General features: G+C 36.9%; 1 protein-coding gene across 2 annotated transcripts; it reads right to left on the bottom strand.

Moving 5' to 3' along the window:
• Window positions 1-5,648: 5,648 nt before the first annotated feature.
• Window positions 5,649-23,763, bottom strand: LOC126810026 (high affinity choline transporter 1). Of its 2 annotated transcripts, none has more exons than XM_050534943.1 (9): window positions 23,631-23,763; window positions 15,005-15,196; window positions 14,413-14,520; window positions 12,278-12,433; window positions 11,932-12,080; window positions 10,489-10,641; window positions 10,094-10,223; window positions 9,572-9,798; window positions 5,649-8,848 (listed from the first exon to the last, which is right to left on the bottom strand). In XM_050534943.1, the coding sequence occupies exons 2-9, from the start codon at window positions 15,174-15,176 to the stop codon at window positions 8,291-8,293; spliced, it is 1,653 nt and encodes a 550-aa protein (XP_050390900.1). In that variant the 5' UTR covers window positions 15,177-15,196; window positions 23,631-23,763; the 3' UTR covers window positions 5,649-8,290. The 2 variants fall into 2 exon arrangements, with proteins under 2 accessions (XP_050390900.1, XP_050390899.1); XM_050534942.1 differs by lacking the exon at window positions 23,631-23,763 and adding an exon at window positions 23,273-23,422.
• Between the last annotated feature and the right edge of the window lie 250 nt (window positions 23,764-24,013).

Raw genomic sequence — 24,013 nt, 5'->3', positions numbered from 1 at the left:
AAATGTTTAAACAATCTTGGGTTGCACTCAGATGCACAATTGTAAATTTATATAGTATTAATTTAACTGTCACACACAATTTGACATTTCATTCAGAGTAAATTTTAAAGCAACAGGCGAAGTCCTTCGCACATTGAAGATATTTGTACTGCAGCGTTTTGCTGACAAAATAAAGCAAATAATTCTCAACCTTTGGCTTAAAACGAAATTCTAATTCATGCCATCTTAGTTAAATTAATCATCGCAACAGTCGTCATCACGCTATTGTGAATGTTGATCGGTGTATCTTGTTTATAATTGCAGACCAACAGTTCCGTGGGTAGTGTATTGGACAAAATTGAGGAGATACCAAGGTACTGGCGAGCCTTTGTTTTTCGCAGTTTTGTATCTTATGTATAAAATAAACGCTATCTTGAGTGGAGGGAATCGCAAGATATTGCAGTCTAAGGTCACAGCAATTTTATCTTAAGTCTTGGTATCAACTGAACTTCGTAACATTACTTGAACATCTGCCTCGTCATTTTGCTTTTTCATTTATATTTAGAAATGAAAAATTAAATTCTTGTCTTCCAATGAAACATCTGCCTCGTGCTTTTGCTCCTCGAGAGATTTATGTTTAGAAATGAAAAATTAAATTCTTGTCTTCACTTAAATAGCAACCATAAAATGCGCGTAGACATGTTGAAATATAATACTTTTCCTCGCATATTTCAATGAAATCGCAATAAAAGGCCCAGAGTGATCACCATGCAGTTTTATGGTTGGAGTTAAGCGAAAATAGGTTTAACGTCCTATAATACGCCGCCTTCATTATCGCGGGTTGATACATGGCGTATGCTCTTCTTCGTTTGCGCGGTTGGTGCATAACGGTAGGACGTTAAACCCCATTTCATTTCGAGATAGCACTCTCACATTGCAATAGTGAAACAGAATTGTGGCTTTTGATTTGACATAATGGGAGTCTCCGCTAAAAGCATGAGCGGAAACAATCAGTTTGGAGATATAATGAGGCAATGGTCCAACAGAAATCATATGAATTATACCAATAAGCCAATATTGCAAGGATGGGAAATTTGGCTTATTGGTCAAAACGATTTAGAATTATAGGCGGAATTGTTAGCAAAAGAGCTAGTTGACATTTGCACAGACTGTGTATTTATCCATTCAGAAATTAGTGTTTTGGACTCCTTGAAGTAATCATAATTAACGTTTACTGATGAAATGTACTGTGATACTGTTTAGCTAAGTCAATTGTTTTTATTTCAGGGTTCTATTTCTATTTTTACTGATACATTGTTGTTAACGCATTGAGATGTATATGTAATGCGTATAAGAAATAATAAATTAAAATTAAATGTTTAAATCGTGTTCTGTATAATGCTAGTTATCGTGTTTGTTATCCTAATGATGTTCCAGTCATGTTCTTATCTTAATCACTTCATGCTATTGATAACCAGTTTAAATATAAATGCATGTACACTCTGAATAGCATTTGGCAAGTCGACAAAAACTATATTAATGGTATAAATGGTCTGTAAAAAGTGTCCATATATGCTTTCTCTTTCTACCCCCTATATATGGCTTACCACATATTTGGGATCGTGGGATCAAAGTGATCATCCAAAGAACAGATTTGGATTATTGCTTACAAGACACGTTGGAGAAGTTTGGTAGCGTGGGACTAACTAGGATCGTCACTCACGGTGTAATACTATAGGGGTTATTTTAGTACTATAAAAGGGGCTTGTTTTAATATATTGAAGTCGTTAAACAAATGGGCGACAACGTGAAATAAACTATCAAGAAGTGTGTGACGCTCGCCACCTTTAGGACTCTAAAGTATTTTCAGGCATCATTTAGTATTCCCAGAAGGACTCCCCCACAACCCCCTCGGCTGAGAGGGTGGGAAACAGACATCATTCAGAGTTCCTAGTGAAGACATCATTTAGACACCAGGCAGACTTTAAGACGGCAAGATGTAGCAAGTTCTATCAGTAGACGCGCCCTAGAAAGATATATATATATAGAGAGAAATGGGGTTTAACGTCCACTCGACACAAACTAGGTCATTTCGGGACTAATACGTGGTTCAATTTTATTTCAATAAATCGCTTGCGCGTAGGGGTCTTTAGCAGTGGGAGAAAACCGGAGGACCCGGGGAAAACCCACTTGGTTGGACAGGCGACCCTACTTCTTGTCACGTACAACCGGGGAATCGAAACCCCGTCAGTTGACTCAATGACAGACCCGCCCCCCCCCCCCCTAGAATGATGGTTGGGGTCGTGCGATAGAGAGAATGTCGTTAATTGTAATCTATGCTTGTAACCTATGCATCTATCGCTTAACATAAAAATGTAGAAACGAATTATGATATTGTTATTCCTGAGCGTAACCATAAACCGAATAACCGGAGCAAGATGCAAATCACAACGTGAACTGTGACATTTGAAGAAACATTTTAACGGCTGAGATAAAGATATATACTCAATGTTTAAAGTGGAGTCCTAGAGTAAAGAATTGTAAAAATAACCAGAGACATTACTAGACGATCACAAGGCTATTAAAATATGTAGCAGGGAAGAGGGTATGCGTCACACGTTGGTTGTTGGAAGCTTTTGGTTAGATTGCCTTTACCACATCTAACCATCGACTCATAGCGCTGCATTTGAGTGCTACAACGGGAAGAAATCGAAAGGAGACGCTTATCGTTCAATCTGTATTCTCCCAAAGAGCACTGCCACATAGTTTGTGAAATGGTTTTCATGTAAGTGTAGAGAACATACTCCCCAGACACTTTTGACCACCATGACGTGAGATTTTCTGGTGCAGATATCCCAATTAATGAGAAATGGGTTCGGGTAATATTGGTAAAGAGCGTACAAATTGAACAGACCCCCACTTTGGCAGAAAGCTAAATTGTATTGTATCCTCTACGGCTGTCACGCTTCGACCTCTAGCTGGCCGGTCACCTCTGGCTTGCGGTTGTAGTTTCGATCCCTGGTGTGAGCATATATGTCTTGGCGATAGGGCGCCTTCCAAACTCGTGGGAGCCACGGTGGCTGGGTGGTTAAGACGCTGGCTCGCTAGCCTGGAGGTCGGGTGTTCGATACCTGCATTGGCCGAGAAAGTTCATTTGGATTTTCCGACGTGGTTTCCCCTTGTCAGTGGTGCAGAACTGAGGGCCTGACAAGGACAGCTGTCTAGTCCTTCGGATGAGACGAAAAACCGAGGTCCCATGTATACATTGGAATGCACGTAAAAGATCCCTTAGCGGTTGGAATTCGATATAAGAATAGGCCGTAGCGCCGCTGCCCGGGCAAAATTTCCCTCCTAGCACACTGTATGGCGTATGCCCATCTTCATTAGCCCAGGTTAGGAGCAGAACAGTAGGACGTTAAACCCCATTTCATTTCATTTCTCAACCTCGTGGGTTTAATCTGGGTACTCCGGTTTCCTCCCACAGAAAAGACCACGGTGCGTGCGTTTAGATAATGAAACTAACAAAACGACAACTAGTCTGCGATATCACTTTCAGTGGAAGCGGGCGTTAAACACTAAGAACAACAACAAGCAATGCAAAAACCGTCCCTTTTATAAAGCTAAGTGCACGATTTCACGCTTATATTATTATTTCATTTTTCTTATTTTGGTCATAATTAGGAGATACCAAGTCCTAATAAGTCCTAATTAGGAGTTACTAAGCCCTAATTAGGACATACTAAGTCCTATTTGGGAATTACAAAGTCCTAATGAGGAGATATTAACTCATAATTAGGACATCGTATCTCCCAATTAGGACTTACCATCTCCTAGTTTGAATCATTGGGGTTTTGAGAGGACGAATCCGATCGTTATTCAGCCTTCCGCACCCCCCCCCCCCCTTGCTTAAGTACACCCCATCTAGAAACCACAGTTTATAACTAATATTTTTCAAATTGTGTCTGAAGCATTGATGGGAGGACAAACCATATCGCTATTCAGCGTTCCACGACCTTCTATTCCGGAGTTATCCCCCTTTCCGAACGCAATCGACGCTATACTTTTAACGTTTATTTTAAAGCTTTTGCAGGACCTTCATCAAATGATCACATCCATGTTTTAATTTCGGATATAGCTGCTCAAATATAGCCGCTCCGCAGCTATTTTTTTTATTTATTTGGCCCTAATATTAAGCCCTAATTAGACGTTACTATCTCCTAATCAAACATTACTATCTCCTAATTAGGCCTCAGTATCACCTAATTAGGACATATAAATTATTGAAAATTGTTCAATTATCTATTTGGCTCTAATACGCTTCCGTAGGTTTTTCTATGTATGTACGTATTGTCAATAATGCGACGTCGCTGTTTTTTCTCCATCGATTAAGGAAGTGGTCGAAAGAGAACACCATAAGTAGACGATTTACTGTTCGATATCCTGCTGATAATCATCAGATTTGTAAATAGAACAACTAAGATTTATCAAAAACTGGCCTACATTTGCACATGGATCAAATTCAACAAATACACCCTTCATGACGGATATCCCTCACTTAAGTTGTTTTCCTTAAATATGCATCATTCAAAAGCTAAATCTGCATATTGCAGGTCTTTCTTTAGGCCTTAAAGTGTTATATAAATTATTAATTAGAAATTAATTAACATGACAAGACAATAATCAACTGCCTATTGCAGGTCTTCCTTTAGGCCTTAGATGTTATATACATTATTAATTAAACATCAATTAACAGGACACCGCCAAAAAATAAAAACGAGAAGTTGTACCAGTTGAGTGTCCCCAAATGCCCCGTATTCTTATTAGGAATGTCCATGATATTCATATTTTAACGTGAAATTCAAAAGAAAATGAACTAACGTCGGGCACGTCGACCGGCAGGCGAGCAAGTTCGACGATTTGCATAATCGATTTGGCAAATCGTCGTGGTAAATACGACAATTAGGTGAAAGCGATTAGGCTAATTTTTGACGTAAATGTGTTTGGAAAGGAAATGCCCTTACTTTTTAAGCATTGGCCTATATAAATCTGACACAAATTATCAATTAAATGGCCCGCTTATTGTAGAATTACTATGAGAAGGGTGGATCTGGAAGCGCCAAACTTCTATAGCCTTTATTTTATTGACCATAGAAAGATACATATTTGGTTCCTTGGGAATTTTTCTAACGAGCGACAAAAAGCGCGAAATATGCGTTGATATTAGAAAATGGGATTTAAGCAATTATTTGAGTACATTTTAGTGTATATAAAGACGTGAAAATTGAGGGTTTTTTTCGGGAAAATGGAAATGTCGATAACTTAAAGTAGCTAAGTCTCTTATTCAATATCATCCAAAATCTTTGACATTGAAAACACGAATTATTTGTCAATTTAAATCAACATTGATGTTATGATCTTACTGGGAAAGGTGGGCTTCTGATCCAATATCTAAGATAAAATAAACATTTTACCATTGGTACACGAATTGTGTACCAGAATGCGTTTCAGTGCCATTTGTAACAAGAGACTCGAAGAACGAGGCTAGACTTATTCCACTGTGACGCCATATTTTTATCTTGAGAGCATGCGCAATAAATACTATCGGTGTAGACTTCTGGCGTATTTCGCCGAACATAACTGATTTGAAATTACGGTGAAAACAGAAACCATTGAATGTAAATCAGTTTATATACATTTGTATTACATTATTATATGCGTTGCTACCCATTTGTGTCAATTTCTAGGTCCCAAATATTAGCGATTTAGCTTCTTTAATAATTTGAGATCAAAGGATTTGCCTTTTTCTGCATAAAAATAAGGATGTTCATTATAAGATGGGTTATCTTTTCCATGTCATTTGTTAAGTGGTTACTAGAATTCCATTTCGTTGTTCTGTTTATCTTCAAAACCATAGAAAGGCAAATAATGACGACACGGACAAAATCAACGGTTTCAAAGGGAAATAACAGCCGTGTATTATGGATGCAGACCCCCATTAATTTACCCATCGACTTCAATGTTAATTCTGGTCTCTTTGACTGACTCCTACTTTTCACCAAATTTTTACTGGGTTAACTATTTTCACTACAGACATAACAACAAATGATCATGTCTTTGCTCAAGATTTTGTAGGAAGTTGACAAATGAAATTCTAAGTTATACAAACTTGATGTAGCGTACTAAAACCATGTAACTATTCACCGTACATATCACTGTAACTAATCTTAACGCTGTTATCCTTTCGCCTATAAATCATGAATATTTACCAAACCCTGGCAGCAAATGTTAATTCACACCGTCTACGTCCATCCGAAATGGCCTTGCAAACGAGCAGAAAGTGGAGAGAGAGAGCGAGAGAGAGAGAGAGAGAGAGAGAGAGAGAGAGAGAGAGGAACTACAATTTGTTCCGAGATAGTGAAATTTAATGATGGTCTGCCTCCGTATATCAGGATTAATTTCAATATTCGGCTCTCTGCCCATTAACCTGAACACCCTACACTGCATTAAGTACACGATTTAAAATGCTTTGTCTTTGTGTAATCTCTCATACCCCTGGAAGTCAGCTCTTTATTAATATACTTCTAACAATAATTGTAACCCCGTTTTATCATTAATAGTCTTAATTACAAATACAGAAATTATAACATACATATATATTTAACTAATATAATGAAAACAAAAACAAGAAGTTATAGTGCCATTATATCACGAAAGCTTGGGTTTTTACCCAGCTTGTTTGGTCTGCACTGTTTTCATCTTAGAACATTATCTTTTTGACACAGCCGACGTGGACCAAATATCAAGTATTATGCTCACTTAAATTTCCACCAATCCCTTTCTCTTTAGGTTTCCCCTATGTCTACATATTTCAGCGATTAAATGTACCCTTCAGAAAAATCGAAAGCGACCCTATCTTAAAGACTAACACGTTGACAGATCTATTTTTTTTAAAATTACACCCCACATCCAAAATGAAAAATTATCAAAGCAATTCACCAACATAATATTTGAAACAAACTTAGGTAATAAAAGTGACTAAGAGTCTGTATCAGACTGATTTGATTGAACTAGTTTGTGCTGTTTGAAGTTATAAAATAGTAGCCTACCTTATGATATGAGATAAATATTACCCTAATCGAGGTTATAAGGGTAATATTTGTCTTACACACCGACATCAATGTTAAATCTATCCTAATTGATTTCACCTATATAAGACAATGGTTTATGACAAAATTAAGAAAACAAGTCGTAAGTTGCACGAGCATTACATTTTAGTAACCACGTGTTCACAAACTGGCATTCATTTTGTGTAATGTTGTGAAACGATTCAGACGACGAACTGATCCGCGCAAGTAAGTTTGTAGAAAATATGGCTGAAAAAGAAAACGTAGATTCTGACAAAGAATTATTTAAAGCTAGCCAGAGTGCAGAATTTATGCTGAAAATATTTAAAAAGGATTTATGTACTCTGATATTTCAGATTGTGAGATACAAATGATAAACGCTTTTCAATTTCGAGTGACAAGTCGTTAGTGAATGTGCAAACAATACCGTGCCCATAAATACCTTATGCAGAAATCAGTGGGTTGTGAACTTTTTTAACAGTTGGTCAGTGTGGCAGAATAATAAACACGATAGTGAGCGAAAAATCCTGTGTGCGCTGGAAGATATGAGGATATAAGATCGTATTTTATGGATGTCTAGATTCGTCTGGGAAGTAAGCAAAATAAAATGATGAATATTACCCACCGAATTCCGTATTTAGTTATGGGGATGGTTTCACATTTTCCGGATTAAGAATAAAACTGATATGGATATACTACATACTCCAGAATTTGAGTTTCAGACAAGTTCTTGATGGTCAGATGAAGAAGCTAAGTAACACGGGCCTGACAAAGTTCGTCTTCCGAATCGTTTGACAACATTGTACAAAAAAGTGAATAAAATGTTAAAAGAATTTTTGTCCTTTTTCATTGCAGGGTGATGTAAACCTGTTGTGACGTCATCAGAGGGTGATATTGGATATCGCCCTCTGATGACCTCACAACAGGTTGATACGTTTTATAACCTGCATGGGAGATCAAAAAAAAAATATCCTCCCCAAGGTGTGTAATTGTAAATATTACTTGCTATACAGTTGTAATTTACCTTTACTTTACATTTTAACGTTGGTGCAACAGTTCTTGAATAAAAGATATTCATTGTTGTCTAGGCGCCTTCCTTTACAAAACACTCCCCGATGCACCCACAAATTTATTTTCTTTCCGAACTTTCAAATTGCAAAATGCTGGGAATGAAAATATTATATTGTTTAATTAGAAGTGAGATCAAAGGATTTGCCTTTTTGTGGATAAAAATCAGGATGTTCATTATAAGATGGATTATCTTTTCCTTGTGCTTTGTTGTGTGGTGGCTCCTGGAATTCTATTTCATTTTTCTGTTTATCTTCAAAACATTTAAATATATCCATACTTTTGGGTAAAATCTTGGCCGTGAAAAGGTAGTGTGTTAACGACGACACGGACAAAATAGATATCAACGCTATTAACATCGACAAGGTTTTAAAGGGAAATAACTGCTCTGTGGTATACCAGGGGAATAAAATCGTAGGAGGAACTCCAAGATTCGGCTCTCCGCCCAACACTCTGAACAGCAAACCTAGAATAAATCCCATTAATGAACCATATGTGTTAGAATACTTAAAATATACAACGCACGTGAGCTGGGGAAACAATATAACATAAACTAAATCTGAACATAAGTAAAATAGATAATATATGGATTTGATGTATATCGCCATTAGTGTTGCTGCTGCCGCTATCACAATTTGTGCGCCTCGCATAACCCATACTACGGCGATTTCTTTAGCCTGCAAAAATAAAAAAATAAATTCACTCTCTAGTAATAACAAGCCAAGAGTAAAGCTAGTGTGCTTCGCCTCAATCCCAAAATAAATAAACGACACAGATAATTGCATAATTGTTTTTTTTGTAAAGCATGGATTAATCAAACTTATTCTGAGCAGTAAATGCTCATGATTGGATTTATATACAATCACGGTCTTGATTTAATGAAACTATACACCAAGTTTCACCACTCTCCAGCAATTAGAATCAAAGTTATCGTGCTCCGAAATCAACCTTTCTACCTTTGCTTATCGTTAAAAGAAACTACCCATAATCGAACTCAGTCAAGGAACTTCCGTAATAAAACGATACACCAAACTGGAACAATATATCTCAATTAGAAAGTTTCATCACTTTCACTCATTTAGAATCAAAGTTACCTTGCTCCAGATCTCGACCAATCAAATTCCTTAACATTCAGCTTATCTCTGCTTTACCTGAGCAGAAACGGTATTGATGTAATGAAACTATACATCAGGTTTTACCACCCTCGCTCAATTGGTATTTTCTTTCACCGTCCGTACGACCTCCCCTGGTAGCCACTCATGAGCTACCCCTGACTTTTGACAACCCGAAAAATCTTCTCTACCGACCCAGAATTCATACCTTGGACATTCTAGTCGAAATTTTGATGGTCGAATCGTGTCAGTTAGTTAAGACGGTCTATAGATAAGAAACAACCCTACCTTACGGCCAGTGATTTTTAGCCAAATAACAGCAAATACATTTCTGGAGAACATGGAACTTGCTGACAGAATAGATGAATCGGTAGATGACATAACAGCAGCCGATACAGCACCAAGACCAATAAATGCCACCCAATCAGGACAGAGATATCTTAATACCAATGGTAGAATCATACTCCAGTTTTTTGATACATCTTCAGGTTTGGGATAACTTGTCTTTGTCCAGTCTGAAAGAAAATTTTGTAGAAAATAATATAATACAATATTTTTCGTAATAACACGAAAAATAGTTAGGTTCATTTTACTTAGGATTTCAAGAGTTAAAATATTCAACCGAGATTACCAACTGGAATCGTGCTTTTTTTCCGAAATGGAGCCGTAAAAGACACAATATACATCTACAATGTTGTGTGGTCCTCATACCTCTGTGAGAGAAGATGCGGCAACGATACGAATCTTAAAAACTTACCGGAAAATAAGATACGCGGAACACGATTGAGGCCGGACTTGAATTGCACTTACCTGCTGAGGCTCCAGCAGCTCCCAATAAAATGGCAGGAATAACCATAACAGCACAGCCAACAGCTGCTGCGTACGATAAAATTTTGGCAATTCTCACATTACGAGATGATAAAACTCTTTGGAAATATACCTACAAAACAAAGGGACAGAATAATGGATTAGAAAAGTGGCCAGTGTGGCTGTGCCCTTTGCCATTCGTTTATAGGTCATTATAGTATTTTTTCGTATTTAACAGTTCATTACTCATTTAACCATAGCAGACGTGTAATATATGATATCCGAGTTCGGTGTAACGGATGAATTGTTAGGTCGATAACCTAGCAATTATTATATCTTCTATTCTATCACCGAAAAGAACTTAAAATAATTGAATAACAAATTGTTTTAAAGCTTACCTGCCATGGTATACCACCAAGTATTAACAACAAAAATCCATCAATATATACTCCTATGTAAGCTGACTCAACTGGTTCTATCCAATTAGTTGTAGCATTAATAGTTATAGATTCTACAGATTGGTGAGTTAAAGCAAAAGGTACACTTAACCACTGAAACAAAAGTAAGAACAATAATAATAGTTCTGTTTTAGAAACCCTATTGATTTCAAGAATACGTTAGTTAGGAGTCTAGGTGTATAGCCTCCCGAGTGGGACAAAGAGTAGGTGGTGCACGTCTAGTCATATATAGTAGTCTATATCAGAATAATACAAAAGCATTTTGTTTGTTTATTATGGGTGGTGCGGTTCTCCCAGGGCTACCCCTGCAATAAATGACACCTAACATTTATTATATACTAGCAGGATACCCGGCTTCGCTCGGGGGTCATAACTCCGAAACCGGAAGTGGTAGACTAACGCCACCTGGTCTATGTTACTCCCCGGTCCGAGCTACCCCTATACCCCAAATTTCAGACTCGGGGCAGACCTAGTGTAGCCGCCAACCCCGAACAGACCGGCTTCGCTCGGGGGTCATAACTCCGAAACCGGAAGTGGTAGACTAAAGCCACCTGGCCTATGTTACTCCCCCGTCCCAGCTACCCCTATACCCCAAATTTCAGACTCGGGGCAGACCTAGTGTAGCCGCCAACCCCGAACAGACAGACTTCGCTCGGGGGTCATAACTCCGAAACCGGAAGTGGTAGACTAACGCCACCTGGCCTATGTTACTCCTCGGTCCGAGCTACCCCTATACCCCAAATTTCAGACTCGGGCCAGACCTAGTGTAGCCGCCAACCCCGAACAGACCGGCTTCGCTCGGGGGTCATAACTCCGAAACCGAAGTGGTAGACTAACGCCACCTGGCCTTTGTTACTCCCCGGTCCGAGCTACCCCTATACCCCAAATTTCAAACTCGGGGCAGATGTAGCCGCCAACCCCGAACAGACAGACTTCGCTCGGGGGGTCATAACTCCGAAACCGGAAGTGGTAGACTAACGCCACCTGGCCTATGCTACTCCCCGGTCCGAGCTACCTCTATACCCCGAATTTCAGACTCGGGGCAGACCTAGTGTAGCCGCCAACCCCGAACAGACCGGCTTCGCTCGGGGGTCATAACTCCGAAACCGGAAGTGGTAGACTAACGCCACCTGGCCTATGTTACTCCCCCGTCCGAGCTAACTCTATACCCCAAATTTCAAACTCGGGGCAGACCTAGTGTAGCCGCCAACCCCGAACAGACAGACAGACAGACAGACAAACGACAGTCACAAATATATATATATATATATAGATTATTGCTCACAGAAGGTACGTCGCTAGCGCATAGCTGGGTTACAAAAATGTAGCTTTAATCCATAGTCAAGGCATACATTGTTATAGTGTTTATAAATTAAAACTCACCAATCCTATAAACATACAGATAAGCTGAACGACATCCGTATAAGCTACCGAATACAGCCCTCCTAGTATGGTATATAATACAGCTATTATAGCTGATACTATTATGGCTATATTTGTATCTAGATCTAATATTACAGCTAGAGTATTACCTGTAAAGATCATATGCACATAAGGTTTAGTCAACAGTTCATAAAAAATAATCAATTTCTTTCATTAAACTTGTGATTATAAAATTAATAATGTTAGCTTATGTTTGCATGTCATTTTCTTTCAATAAATTTATAAATATAGAAAATAATAATGTAAACTTATATAGATATTAAGTATCGTACACGATTGTACTAACCTAGAGCGTTCAATATGGCAGCCGACCAAAATGTTTCCCCGCATAAAGCTGGTAAATATAAAAGGGCGCCCATCAAATCTCCATATTCTCTTTGATACGGATCCAGCATGGTGGCATACCGTTTTTCTCTTAATTTTTCAGCAAAAAATAATCCCCCTGTAACCAAATTGAAAATACATACTTTACAAATAATGTAAAAAACGGCCATTAGGGGTGTTTAGAAATAAAAAGTGAACCCAATCTTTAAATTGATCATCTAAATTGCAATTTAAAGGATCAATTTAAACTGTAAAACAAAGAATACTGGAGAGACAGCTGGTGTTTAAGCAAATAATACAAGACAATATGGAATAGATATAAATTGTAAGGTGGGGGCGGGGTAATTAAGATGGATTAAGATCCATTAAAATATAGTTTACTGAATTAAGTAATACTGTGCGGATTAGCACGGCGTATTAAATCTTTACTACTGGGTTGATATTCACCCTACTACAATATACTACTATATTTTAATGGACCTTAATCCACCCCCGTTTATATATTTTTCATATTGTCTTGTATTATTTCCCTAATCACCTGTCTCCAATATTCTTTGTTTTACACTTCAAATTGATCTTATAAATTGCAATTAACGTCAACGGGCTATTGCGTTTTAGTTACCGTGGTATATTGTTTGTACATTGTACGATAGAATACAGGTTAAATACCATATATAAAGCATGTAGGTATATAGATCAAAATGAGTTAGTCAGCGGTGGACCCTGCTACAGACGTGTCATTGGGAAATCAACTTAGATCACATTCTTAAGGACAGACGTTATTCACCTGTATTTGGGTATTTGGAGACACAAGTTTATGTCAATTCACTTATCAATATTGGAGCTTATCTACTATTAAGCATTGAACCAATATTAATTACATTAATTGTCTGATGTAATTTATGTTGATAATTTGTTAATCAAACAATAGAGAAATATTAACTATCAACAATATTCATGTTTTCTTTTATTCAACGACGAGCATTCAGGAAAATACAAAATAATTACACCTGTACAAATGGTAATTAAGGTGGATTAAGATCCATTAAAATATATATTTTTTTTAATTAGGTAATACTGTGCGGATTAGCACGACGTGTTAAAATACACTACTGGATCGAAATTCGCCCTACTACAGTAATCTCCGAAACCAAGATCATCTATTGTGGCTATATACACCTTTCCTCTTTCTACTGCTTTGTATCACTGATTACAAATCACTAACTTTACACACTACCCAGTATAACAGTTCTTGCGAATTGTGATTTAAAATACTATACGGTAAGTACATCAAGCCAGACACTGTTATGTTTAGTGTTTCAAGGTCATTATTTACAATTGGTCGGCAGTTAATGGGTTGGAGTTAATATGTCATAAATATTAATTTGGTATTAGAATATTACCATGTTACACTTATACATATATGTAGATTACTTTCATTAAGACATGTCAGCTTCTTTGAGGTATGTATGTGTGTCTAAAAGCTTTTCTGTAATTAGGTGCTAATGTCTGGTTATGCTAATTTTGTTGTAATTCTGATACCTATCATGAATGACGTGGCAATTCTTGCCCTGTCAGTAAATTCCCAGAAAAAACGGACACAACAGTACGTTGTTGAATCACAGGCGTTTTCGTCTTTAAAAGACAAGAGTTGGATAAAATATTCCCAGAGATCATATAGCGTTTCTTGATCTCTACAGGCATCATGAATCGGTGTAATAAAGTAGATGGCTTAGATGTTAGAAGTGTGCGTAACGTTTAAAACGAAGTATGTACTATTTAGCTTGTATTACTGTTTAATAAACATAGAGTTTAAAGGGATAGCGGATTCCAGATTTCTATTATTTAAAATCACAACGTGAAGTTAAAAATTGCAAATAATAGCTCTCTGGGTATTACTTATGATTTACACACTTATGATTTATTTTAGATCTCATACCAGATTTACACGATGATTAGAATCATTTTTCTAAGAGTTAATTTTTTCTGTGTGTGCAGTACTTATGGGATATTTTAGCACGTAATATGTAATCTATGATGTGGTGAGAGTAAAGCAATTTTGTATAAACCAGCATCAGAAACAAAATCAATACATACCAAAGATGAGAGCTAAGCCATAACCAAATGGGGCCTGGCACCAAAGTAGACCAAAATCAGCAACGATTTCAGCAGAGCCATTGATGTAACCGCCTCCAACCCAGGTAGCTGAAAATGTTGATAGCAACTTGAAACTACAATATATATATTCAGTTTTATTCACTGAAATACATCTGAGGTTTCCTCTTTAAACAGCATAGCGGACGATTTGTCGCCCTTTTATAAAACCAGTAATTATCATTCACCTGAGAATACATTTTTCGCTCTCTATTAAATTGAGATGGTTATTATTACCCCGTGATATAAGCATAACGTCCCACTTTTCTACACTGACTGTGGCGCTATAGCCCACTCTTATATCGAATTGCAAGTCAAAAGGGTTCTATTAAGTTCACACGGGATCTTGGTTTTCGTGCCATCCGAACGATTACATCCTCCGCCCTGCACCACTGACAAGGTGAAATCACGTCGGAAATCCCGGGATCTTTCTTGGAATCGAACCTCTGACGGATCCCTGGTTACTGAGCCAGCGCCTTAACCACTGTGCCACCAGGACTCCGGGCACAAGAGAAGTACTATATATTTTATATACCTGTCATAGTAAACATGCCGACAAATATACCAATATTCCTTCCCGCCAACATCATATCTTCACTATCCGCACTACTGTTACTTTTATTTTTTCTTGATGCCCATATTCCAACACCCAATATTAATAAATAAAATATAATGATGGCAATCAAACCAGGTATATGTATAGCCATGGTGTTTACTGGGTCGACACCTGAAATTATAATGCATTTAAATATGAGGGCTACCACTTATTATCATCCATAATGTATATTTTATGTATTATTGTGGCTAATGAGTGTGGCTTATGATTTATTTCTAGCCTCGAAAAGTAAGTAGGTATTTCCAGCTTGTTCAGTAGACGGGTATTGTCTACGATTGGCCGATTTTTAATAAATTAGTCCTATAAAATAGATATTTGTTAGTGTATGCAGCAGATAGTCAATATTTTGATTATTCGGACGGATAACTGGATAATAGGACTATCCATATCTGTCTTTAGACAATGCTTAGGGTCGCTTAATGTCACCAGAATGACAGATTACAGTTTGTTTAAAACTACACATGACGTTTTTGAGGGATAATCTACTTTAAGACTGTATTTGTCATTAGTCGCTGTCCATTTACCACAAATATTGAAGCCCAAGTAAATTCTTGGATTATCCTCTGCCATTTTCTTTTCCGCCTTTTAATCGCAGACTCTCTCGATGTTCTCAAAGCCGATAACCATTAGATCAACCCATAAGAAGCGATTCTTAAGTCACACCCTAACATTTTTGTCATGAGGGTGCGCCATGTATTTCGGAAAATTCAGTACTTTCCTAGTACGATTTCAAAACCAGAGAGGCACATTAATCAAATCATTCTAGAATACGACTTACTAAATGGATCAAACAAATTTTTTGTGAACAGCATGTTGACACATTAGTGATTAAGTCATCCCAATTCCAAGACATTACGAGAAGGTTTAGAGTCTGTACACAGTCTATACATCAGTATCTGGTGTGTTCACCGCGAGTGTCAATAACAGCAGCGCAGCGTCTGTACATGGAGTGGACCAGACGATTGATGAACGCCATTGGCACCTGGAAACACACTCTCAGAAAAAGCCTGGTGCAATCCATCGGCTGTGTTTGGTTTCGGTACGACGTTATTAAGTCTCCTCTGAATTTCATCCAAAAGATGTTCAATCGGGTTTAAGTCCGGACTGAGGGCTGGCCAGTGCATAACGTTGACACCGTTCTGCTGTAGAATGTTCTGAGTAACTCTGGCGGTGTGGGTAGGGCGTTGTCATGCTGGAGAACGTTGTTTCGATGACGTGCAAAATGTGGTATGACGTGGGGTCTGAGAGCTTGATCGATGTAGCGCACTGCTGTGATGCCGCCTCCTCTCCCTGGACCAAGATTTTGGAACACCACATACAGGACCCACTCTCTGGTTCAGGCTTGTGTGAAACACTAATTTTTTGTTAAAATAATTTTTCTTATTATTAATTTTTTTTCTCCATTTGAGTATATCTCAGAAACTATTTGTCGGATCAATTCGATGTCTTCGGTTTTACCACGAAAGCGGCAATACTATATACCGGAAAACACCGGAAAACACAGGAAAGCAACCGGAAAACACCATTTTATACTGAATACCGGAAAACACCGGAAAAACACTAAATACCGGAAAACACACTAAATACCGGAAAATACCCTAAATAGGTAACCCGGAGACTGGCACCCTAAATAGGTAACCGGGAGCCTGGTCCTCTGTGTGCCTGGGTTAGGGTTAGGGTTAGTTTCCGGTTTACAGTATAGCCCTTCTCCGGGTTACCTATTTAGGGTGGTTTCCGGTATTTAGTGTGTTTTCCGGTATTTAGTGTTTTTCCGGTGTTTTCCGGTATTTAGTGTTTTTCCGGTGTTTTCCGGTATTCAGTATAACATGGTGTTTTCCGGTAGTTTTCCGGTTGTTTTCCGGTGTTTTCCGGTATATAGTATATCCCCTAGGAAAATGGATTTTAGAGATTAAAGCTATTTTGAACGTTCTGCGACAATGCGAAATGACCGAAATTTCCGAAGTTGTCGTTTTTTGAAATATTGCCGTAATATTAACAATAATTGTCAGATTTTAACATTTGATACAAGGCATATAGCTACGGTAGTTTAGATTTTCGATTTTCGACGAATCTTCGCAGATATTATTAGGCGTCACATTTTGAAAATTTAAATTTTTACAAAAACCTTTTTTATTTATGAATATTTTTTGATGGTATTTTGCACAGGGTTAAAAGGTCTTCGGACTTGAGCAAAAGTATGAAAAAAATTCCCCCAGTACTTTGCACTAGCCGCCATTGGTTAATTCAGTTTTTCGGTTCTAGATTAATTATTTATTGTTCGATTTGTATAAAACAAAGTTACCATGATCTATGGTCACAAATGCCTTTTTTTTTTACCGATAAAGTTTTCTGTCGGCACCGGAAGTGATGTCATTTTGACAAAAACTGCAATTTTGACAGTTTGGAACGCCTTTTCGCAAGTAAATATTATTTTTTACAAATTTGAGATATCAAGATGAATGTCCCTACTACTACTCGGTGTTTTTAATTTCCGTTTTGTATTTGCGCCATTTCGATTTAAAGGTGAAAAAAGATGTAAAAATGGGCTATTTACAACCCATTCAGGCTTTTCATATTTTAAAATATTCCTTCGTAACTATCATAAATATTTAATATTAATCCATACGAAGAAAATGTTTGTCAAAATTAGTTTGCAATATGAGCAGTTTCCGAGAAATAGTCAATTTTGCATTAGTCACTTTTTACACTATTTTGCCTGTAAAACAGCCAATTATTATTCGATTTTCACTTTTCTTTCACCATTTGATGCCTAATGTCAATTATGACTAGGTCAAACCAAAGGCGTATATTAAATAAAGTTGCTACAACTGTGAAGCTAGAAATTTCATATGACGTCATGAAAATATGACGTCAAGTGTACAAAGACGCCATCTTGGGTCCCAAGTATTTGTACCTATTTTATGTCCTATCATACTGTTGTGTCGAAGTTAGCTGCCTCCGACAGGGATATAGATAGATATGTCATAGAATTCCCCAAAAAAGAAATAAAACATACATTTTTTAAACGAAAAGTATAGGTGAAACAATTATTATTATTATTATTATTATTATTATTATTATGCAACAAAAAGCGCACATTATTGTTATAATAATATGGTCTAATTCATAAGAAAATGAAATAAAAGATACACCAGATAAAAGCGCTATTAAATATATTTAACTTGCATACGCTTTTAAAAATCAGTTTTTTTGTGCAGAAAGGTAAATTGAAAAATGAAAATTTAAATAGTAATTTGGGAGATAAAACCTTTTGCCTTCTAGCTGGCAAAATAAATGCCTGAGAAATTCCATGATTTTTTTGGTCTGGAGCCATTCCGGATTGTGTGTCAGTTTTCGGTCATCGAGCATTACTTGTATCATCAATTTTTTGAAAATAGAAATTTCTTTAAATTGAATAATGGATAAAACATCTAAAATCAGTGTAACTTAAAATCAATGTAATTTAAAGGAGCTAAATCGCTAATATTTTGGGCCTAGAAATTGGCACAAATGGGTCGCAACACATATAATAATGTAATATGAATTTATATAGACTGTTTTACATTCAATCGTTTCCGTTTTACTGTGAATTGTCATCAGTTATGTTCGGCGAAATACGCCAGAAGTCTCAGCCGAAAGACAGTTTCTAGCGTTTGGTTATTCCAGTCAACACCGACAGTATATATTGCGCATGCTCTCCAAATAAGAATATGGCATCACCGTTTGACATGACTTGTGGAATATGTCTAGCCTCATTCTTTGAGCACCTTGTTACAAATGGCGCTGAAACGCATTATGGTACACGATTCGTGTACCAATGGTAAAATGTTTATATTGGATATCAGAAGCGCACAAATTTAACAGATACAAATAGTTACATGTTATTTCACAGGTAGACATACATTGAAGGGACCCAGTGAAGAAGACGCAGTTGGTTTAGAGTTTGTCCGACTCCTTTGGGTATTTGCGCCCCATTTTCAATGAAATAATCATATTGTTCTGATGCTCAACTAGTATCAAATATATATCGTGTCTGAGGTTTGTTACAAATCGCCTCGAGCATCTTCCACACATCTCAACATTTATCTGGGGATCACGTGGCTAAGTGGGTAAGACGCTGGCTCGCTAGCCTGGAGGTCGGGTGTTCGATCCCTGCATTGGCCGAGAAAGTTCGTCCAGATTTTCCGGCGTGGTTTCCCCTTGTCAGTGATACAGGACGGAGGGCCTGACAAGGACAGCTGTCTAGTCGTTCGGATGGTACGAAAAACCGAGGTCCCGTGTACACATTGCCGTGCACGTAAAAGATCCCTTGGCAGTTGGAATTCGATATAAGAGTAGGCCGTAGCGCCGCTGCCCGAGCAAAATTTCCCTCATAGCACACTGTATGGCGTTTGCCCGTCTTCAATTAGCCCAGGTTAGGTGCAGAAGAGTAGGACGTTAAACCCCATTTCATTTCATTTCTCAACATTTATCAACTTTTTGTTCAATCTATAAAAGTCTACATTATATTATTATATTATCAAATTTTGCAGTTATTTTGAAAGAAATGTCCGCCACCAAATGACAGATACATTTTTGAGCTATATGACGCCATGATGTCATAGTTTTTATGGCGTCAGAATTAGGACCCAAAATGGCGCCTGTAAATGAGTTGTCGTAACAGGGTTTTGGCTCAAACCATTTTAACACTTCAATGTCACCGGAAATGACGTCATTTGGGAGAAAACTGATTTCTTAGCCTTCAAAACACATATTTTATTCAATTGGGTCGTATTTGTTAGTTGTTTGAAATTATGATATTTGATTCCAATCACCAAATAGAATGAAACAATACTATCATACATATTTCACAAAATGGTATGAACTTGTACGGTTGCAGAGAAATAGACGATTTTCTACAAGTCACTTTTCAAGGTTTTTGATCAATAAAAGCGTCAATTTTTAATCGCTTTTCATAAAATTGTCACCCTGTGATGCCTTATGCCATTTATGATTTCATAAAACTTAATTCAACATTTTCAATGTCACCGGAAGTAATGTCATTTTGGTAAAAGCTGTATTTTCAGTCTTCAAAAGAAATATTTTTTAAAGTGAGTTATATTTAGTATTCGTTTAACATTATGATATGGACATATATATTGGATCAATACGATCATAGAGATGTCAAAAAATTGCTTCTATGCTTCTAGCATCTTCCCTTGTCGAGAAAAAAATAATTGTGTCGGGAACATTTTTTAAGATTTTTTGCCTGTTTAATTTCAGTTATGGATTCTAGGTTAATTATTTATTGCTTGATATGTATAAAACAAAGTTCTTGCGTTTCATGGTGCAAATTCTCAACTTTTTTGTTACCGATAAAGATTTCTGTCTGCACCGGAAATGACGCTATTTTGTCAACGGTCTTTTCGCAAGCAGATATTATTTTTTACAAATCTGATAGATTAAGAAGAATATCCCTATGACAGGCCCAAAAAATGTCGATTTAAAGGTGAAAAAGAGTGTAAAATTAAGCAATTTACAACCCATTCAGGCTTTTCATATTTTAAAATATTTCTATGTAATGTTCATAAACTTGTAGCATATATTTATAAGAAGACAATCTATGCCGAAATTAGTTTGTAAAATGAACAGTTGGCGAGAAATGGGCAATTTTGCATGAGTCACTATTCACATTATTTTGCCTGTAAAAGAGTCAATTTTTCATGGATTTCAATAAAACTGATAATATTTGATGCAGAAAACAAACATACGTTAAATCAAATTGATTAAAATTTATAATTCACACCAGAAGTGACAACATGTTGTCAAAAATTGAATTTTAAGCTTTAAAATAAATATTTTTTAAATTGATAATTTCTTGCTACGTATTGAAAATGTTAACTTTTAGTTTAAATCAACATACAAAATAAAAGGATACAGTTATATAGATATCAAAAAATGGTTTCTAACTTGTTCCGTTGCGGAGAAATAGACGATTTACTCCAAGTCTCTTTTCAAGGTTTTTGATCAATAAAAGTGTCAATTTTTAATCGATTTTCATAAATTTTTCACCATGTGATGCCTTATGCCATTTACTTATTCATTACACAAATTCATTATCACCGGAAGTAATGTCATTCTGACAAAAACTGTATTTTTAGCCTCAAAAACAAATATTTGTTTGAAGTAAGAGGTATTCATTATTCGTATAAAAGTATGATTTTTGATTTCACTGGATAAATAGTATGAATCAATACGATCATAAAGACATCAAAAACAGACGTGTTTCTAGCCTCTTCTCTTGCCGAGAAATAACCAGTTTTGTCAGTATCACTTTTGTTTTAGGTTTTTCGCATTTTAATAAGGCTTTATAAATGGTTATTTCTGCTTAAGTTTTAATCAAGTTTCTGTCATGCAAAGGACAATCGAAGTGGTTATTTATGTAATCCAATTTAAATATTTTGTTGATAACGAAAGTGATGTCATCGTGTCGAGACTTCGTTGTATAAATGGAAATGATATTGCTGGATTTAAAGACTAATTCTGCGTCCATTTTAAAACACGTGTGTAATGCAAATGTGGAAATCTGTTGAACGTTTTCATTGTTTTGGGTAGTGACGTCAGTTCAAGAGTAACATGGCACCGGTGAAACCCGTCATCACCGCATCGCAGTTCTATTTCCACATTGTTCATATAATGTAGGTCATAAATGTACTGGACGATAAAAACGCATTGACCTTTACTTCCTTTGAGGCCGATTTATTTCGTCACAAATAACCCCGTCTGTGCCAGAATAGCATTGAATTAGGTGGGGTTTTTTTTAGAGTACTGTGGCAAGTATAGGTGACAAGTATTATAAGTAGATATTCGTTCAAAACTGTATTGACACATCGACCAGTTTACTTTTAAAAATCGACAGAATGATTTACATGCTTGCTTCGTAGAGCATATATTGGTTGGAGACTATTCACTAGGGTTAATTGAAAGTGTGTCATGTTTTTCATAATTGATGCACGAAAGTTTGTAAGTTAAAATGAACAAAAACACATTAATTAGCCGGAGTTCGAATCTGGTGACATAAAATCATTCATTGGCTGAGAAAAGGCTGGGTGGTGGCTTGAGGGCGGGGTTGTTAGATCATACCATGTGCTATTAAGGAAAAAATAGCCTGGGTATCCGTTCATAAAAAAAAAGTCTAATTGAACAAATTGAAGACTAAGATATGACGAAATAACTTGTCTGAAAGTTTCAGTGCAAACTATTGAGCAGTCATTGGTACGCAACTAATTTAAATGTCATTGTTTCCGTCCACCAATATGTGATAAAATAGGTTAAACATATTCCAAATTAAATTTCAACACATAGATGGTGGATCCATAACATATACTCTCAAGTTCTTGGTGTGGCGCAAATACAGGAGACCAGTCACCATTACTGATTGAAGAAGAGAGCGGTAATAAGAACACAAATAGTCGACAAACAGTTCGAGGAGGCTGCGTGGCGTTATCAGTTCAACCGCGAATAGGCGTCCTCCCATTATAGTCATACGGCCCATTAGTCATACGGGTTGCAACAACAATGATATGGTTGACTACACCGACAACTGCCTTTGTAATACCCCTCAATATAGTGGTATGATCCAAAAAACGTAAAAACCAATAATCTTTAATACAGATTATCTTTAGCATAGTATACATACATGTTCATGTACTACAAATAGTTCTCATCATCAACGACCTTTAAATAGTTCTCATCATCAACGACCTTTAATCTTCACCAATTAAATAAAGTACACTTTCGTTAACACAAATCTTCATTTATACACACAAATAACTAATTACCACAACAGCAGAAAAGTCAAGAAAACGTAATTATGTACGCTTGTATGTCTGGCACACGCGATAACCACTGGAACACAGTAATAGAACGGGAGCCAGGGGGTTAACCTAGCTGAAAAGTGTACCAATTTTCTCCTATATGGTTTCAATGCATGTATATCTGGTATCATCAGAATGTAAGTCTGCCGGGTTTCTGGTGGTGGGTGTGGTATTTCACGCCCAAAAAGCCATGCCCCCCCCCCCAACTAGGCTAGATTAGCTCAAAAGTGTAGCACTTGAAAATCGTATTTACACCCCAGGGACCTTGACGAAAAAAGATAAGATCAAGCAGTAGTAGAGAAATAAAACACAAAATATTAAGATACTGTACCTTACTTTGTTGAGAACCCAATGCCCCGATCCGTGATACCCCTCTACGAGTTAGAAAACGTACAGCGTCATAAAATACTAATATTAGTATTTACACTATTAGAAGTATACTGTTAACCAGTGGACCATTACATATTTTGAAAGCATGTATAAAAATAAAAGGGACGTATATAAACGGATACACAAACATATCATAATAAGACGCTATCCTATATTTAGGATTTTTCATTTCTTTATACCGTCTATGTCATGACTTGAATCAAAATAAACAAAGTTCTCCATTAAACCTTTATAGGGGATATTGAACATACTGTAATTCAACGTATATAATATCTACTACATAAACATGTACGACTTACTGTTATTTAGGCTATAAATCCTTGTTTACGTCTTCTCACGACATCACTCGTTCACCCGAGTTGAAAATAACAATGCCCAGGAATGCCTAGTTTGGATCTAGCCTTGGGCGGGACATTCTTACTTGAACCTAAGGGGCTACTCTGGGCGCATATAGAGCGCCAAGGAGGTGTTATACAAATCAATGACAATATTATACAGACATTTGGAAGGGTTTTCATTTTTCATTCATTGACATGTTTATTGGACAAGGTCTAGATGACCCATTTTCGGGCGTCGATTGCCCTTGAACAAACATATCGTTTAAACCCACCCAACTGTCTGTACCGTGTAATGCCCTCGGTAACTGATACAATTTAAACATCGTTAGTTTTCCGCCTGGGTC

Source organism: Patella vulgata, chromosome 2, assembly GCF_932274485.2.
Source record: "Patella vulgata chromosome 2, xgPatVulg1.2, whole genome shotgun sequence".
NCBI classification, from domain to species: domain Eukaryota; kingdom Metazoa; phylum Mollusca; class Gastropoda; family Patellidae; genus Patella; species Patella vulgata.
The sequence above is the reverse complement of the archived record's forward strand: the minus strand, read 5'-3'. Positions and strand labels throughout refer to the sequence as shown.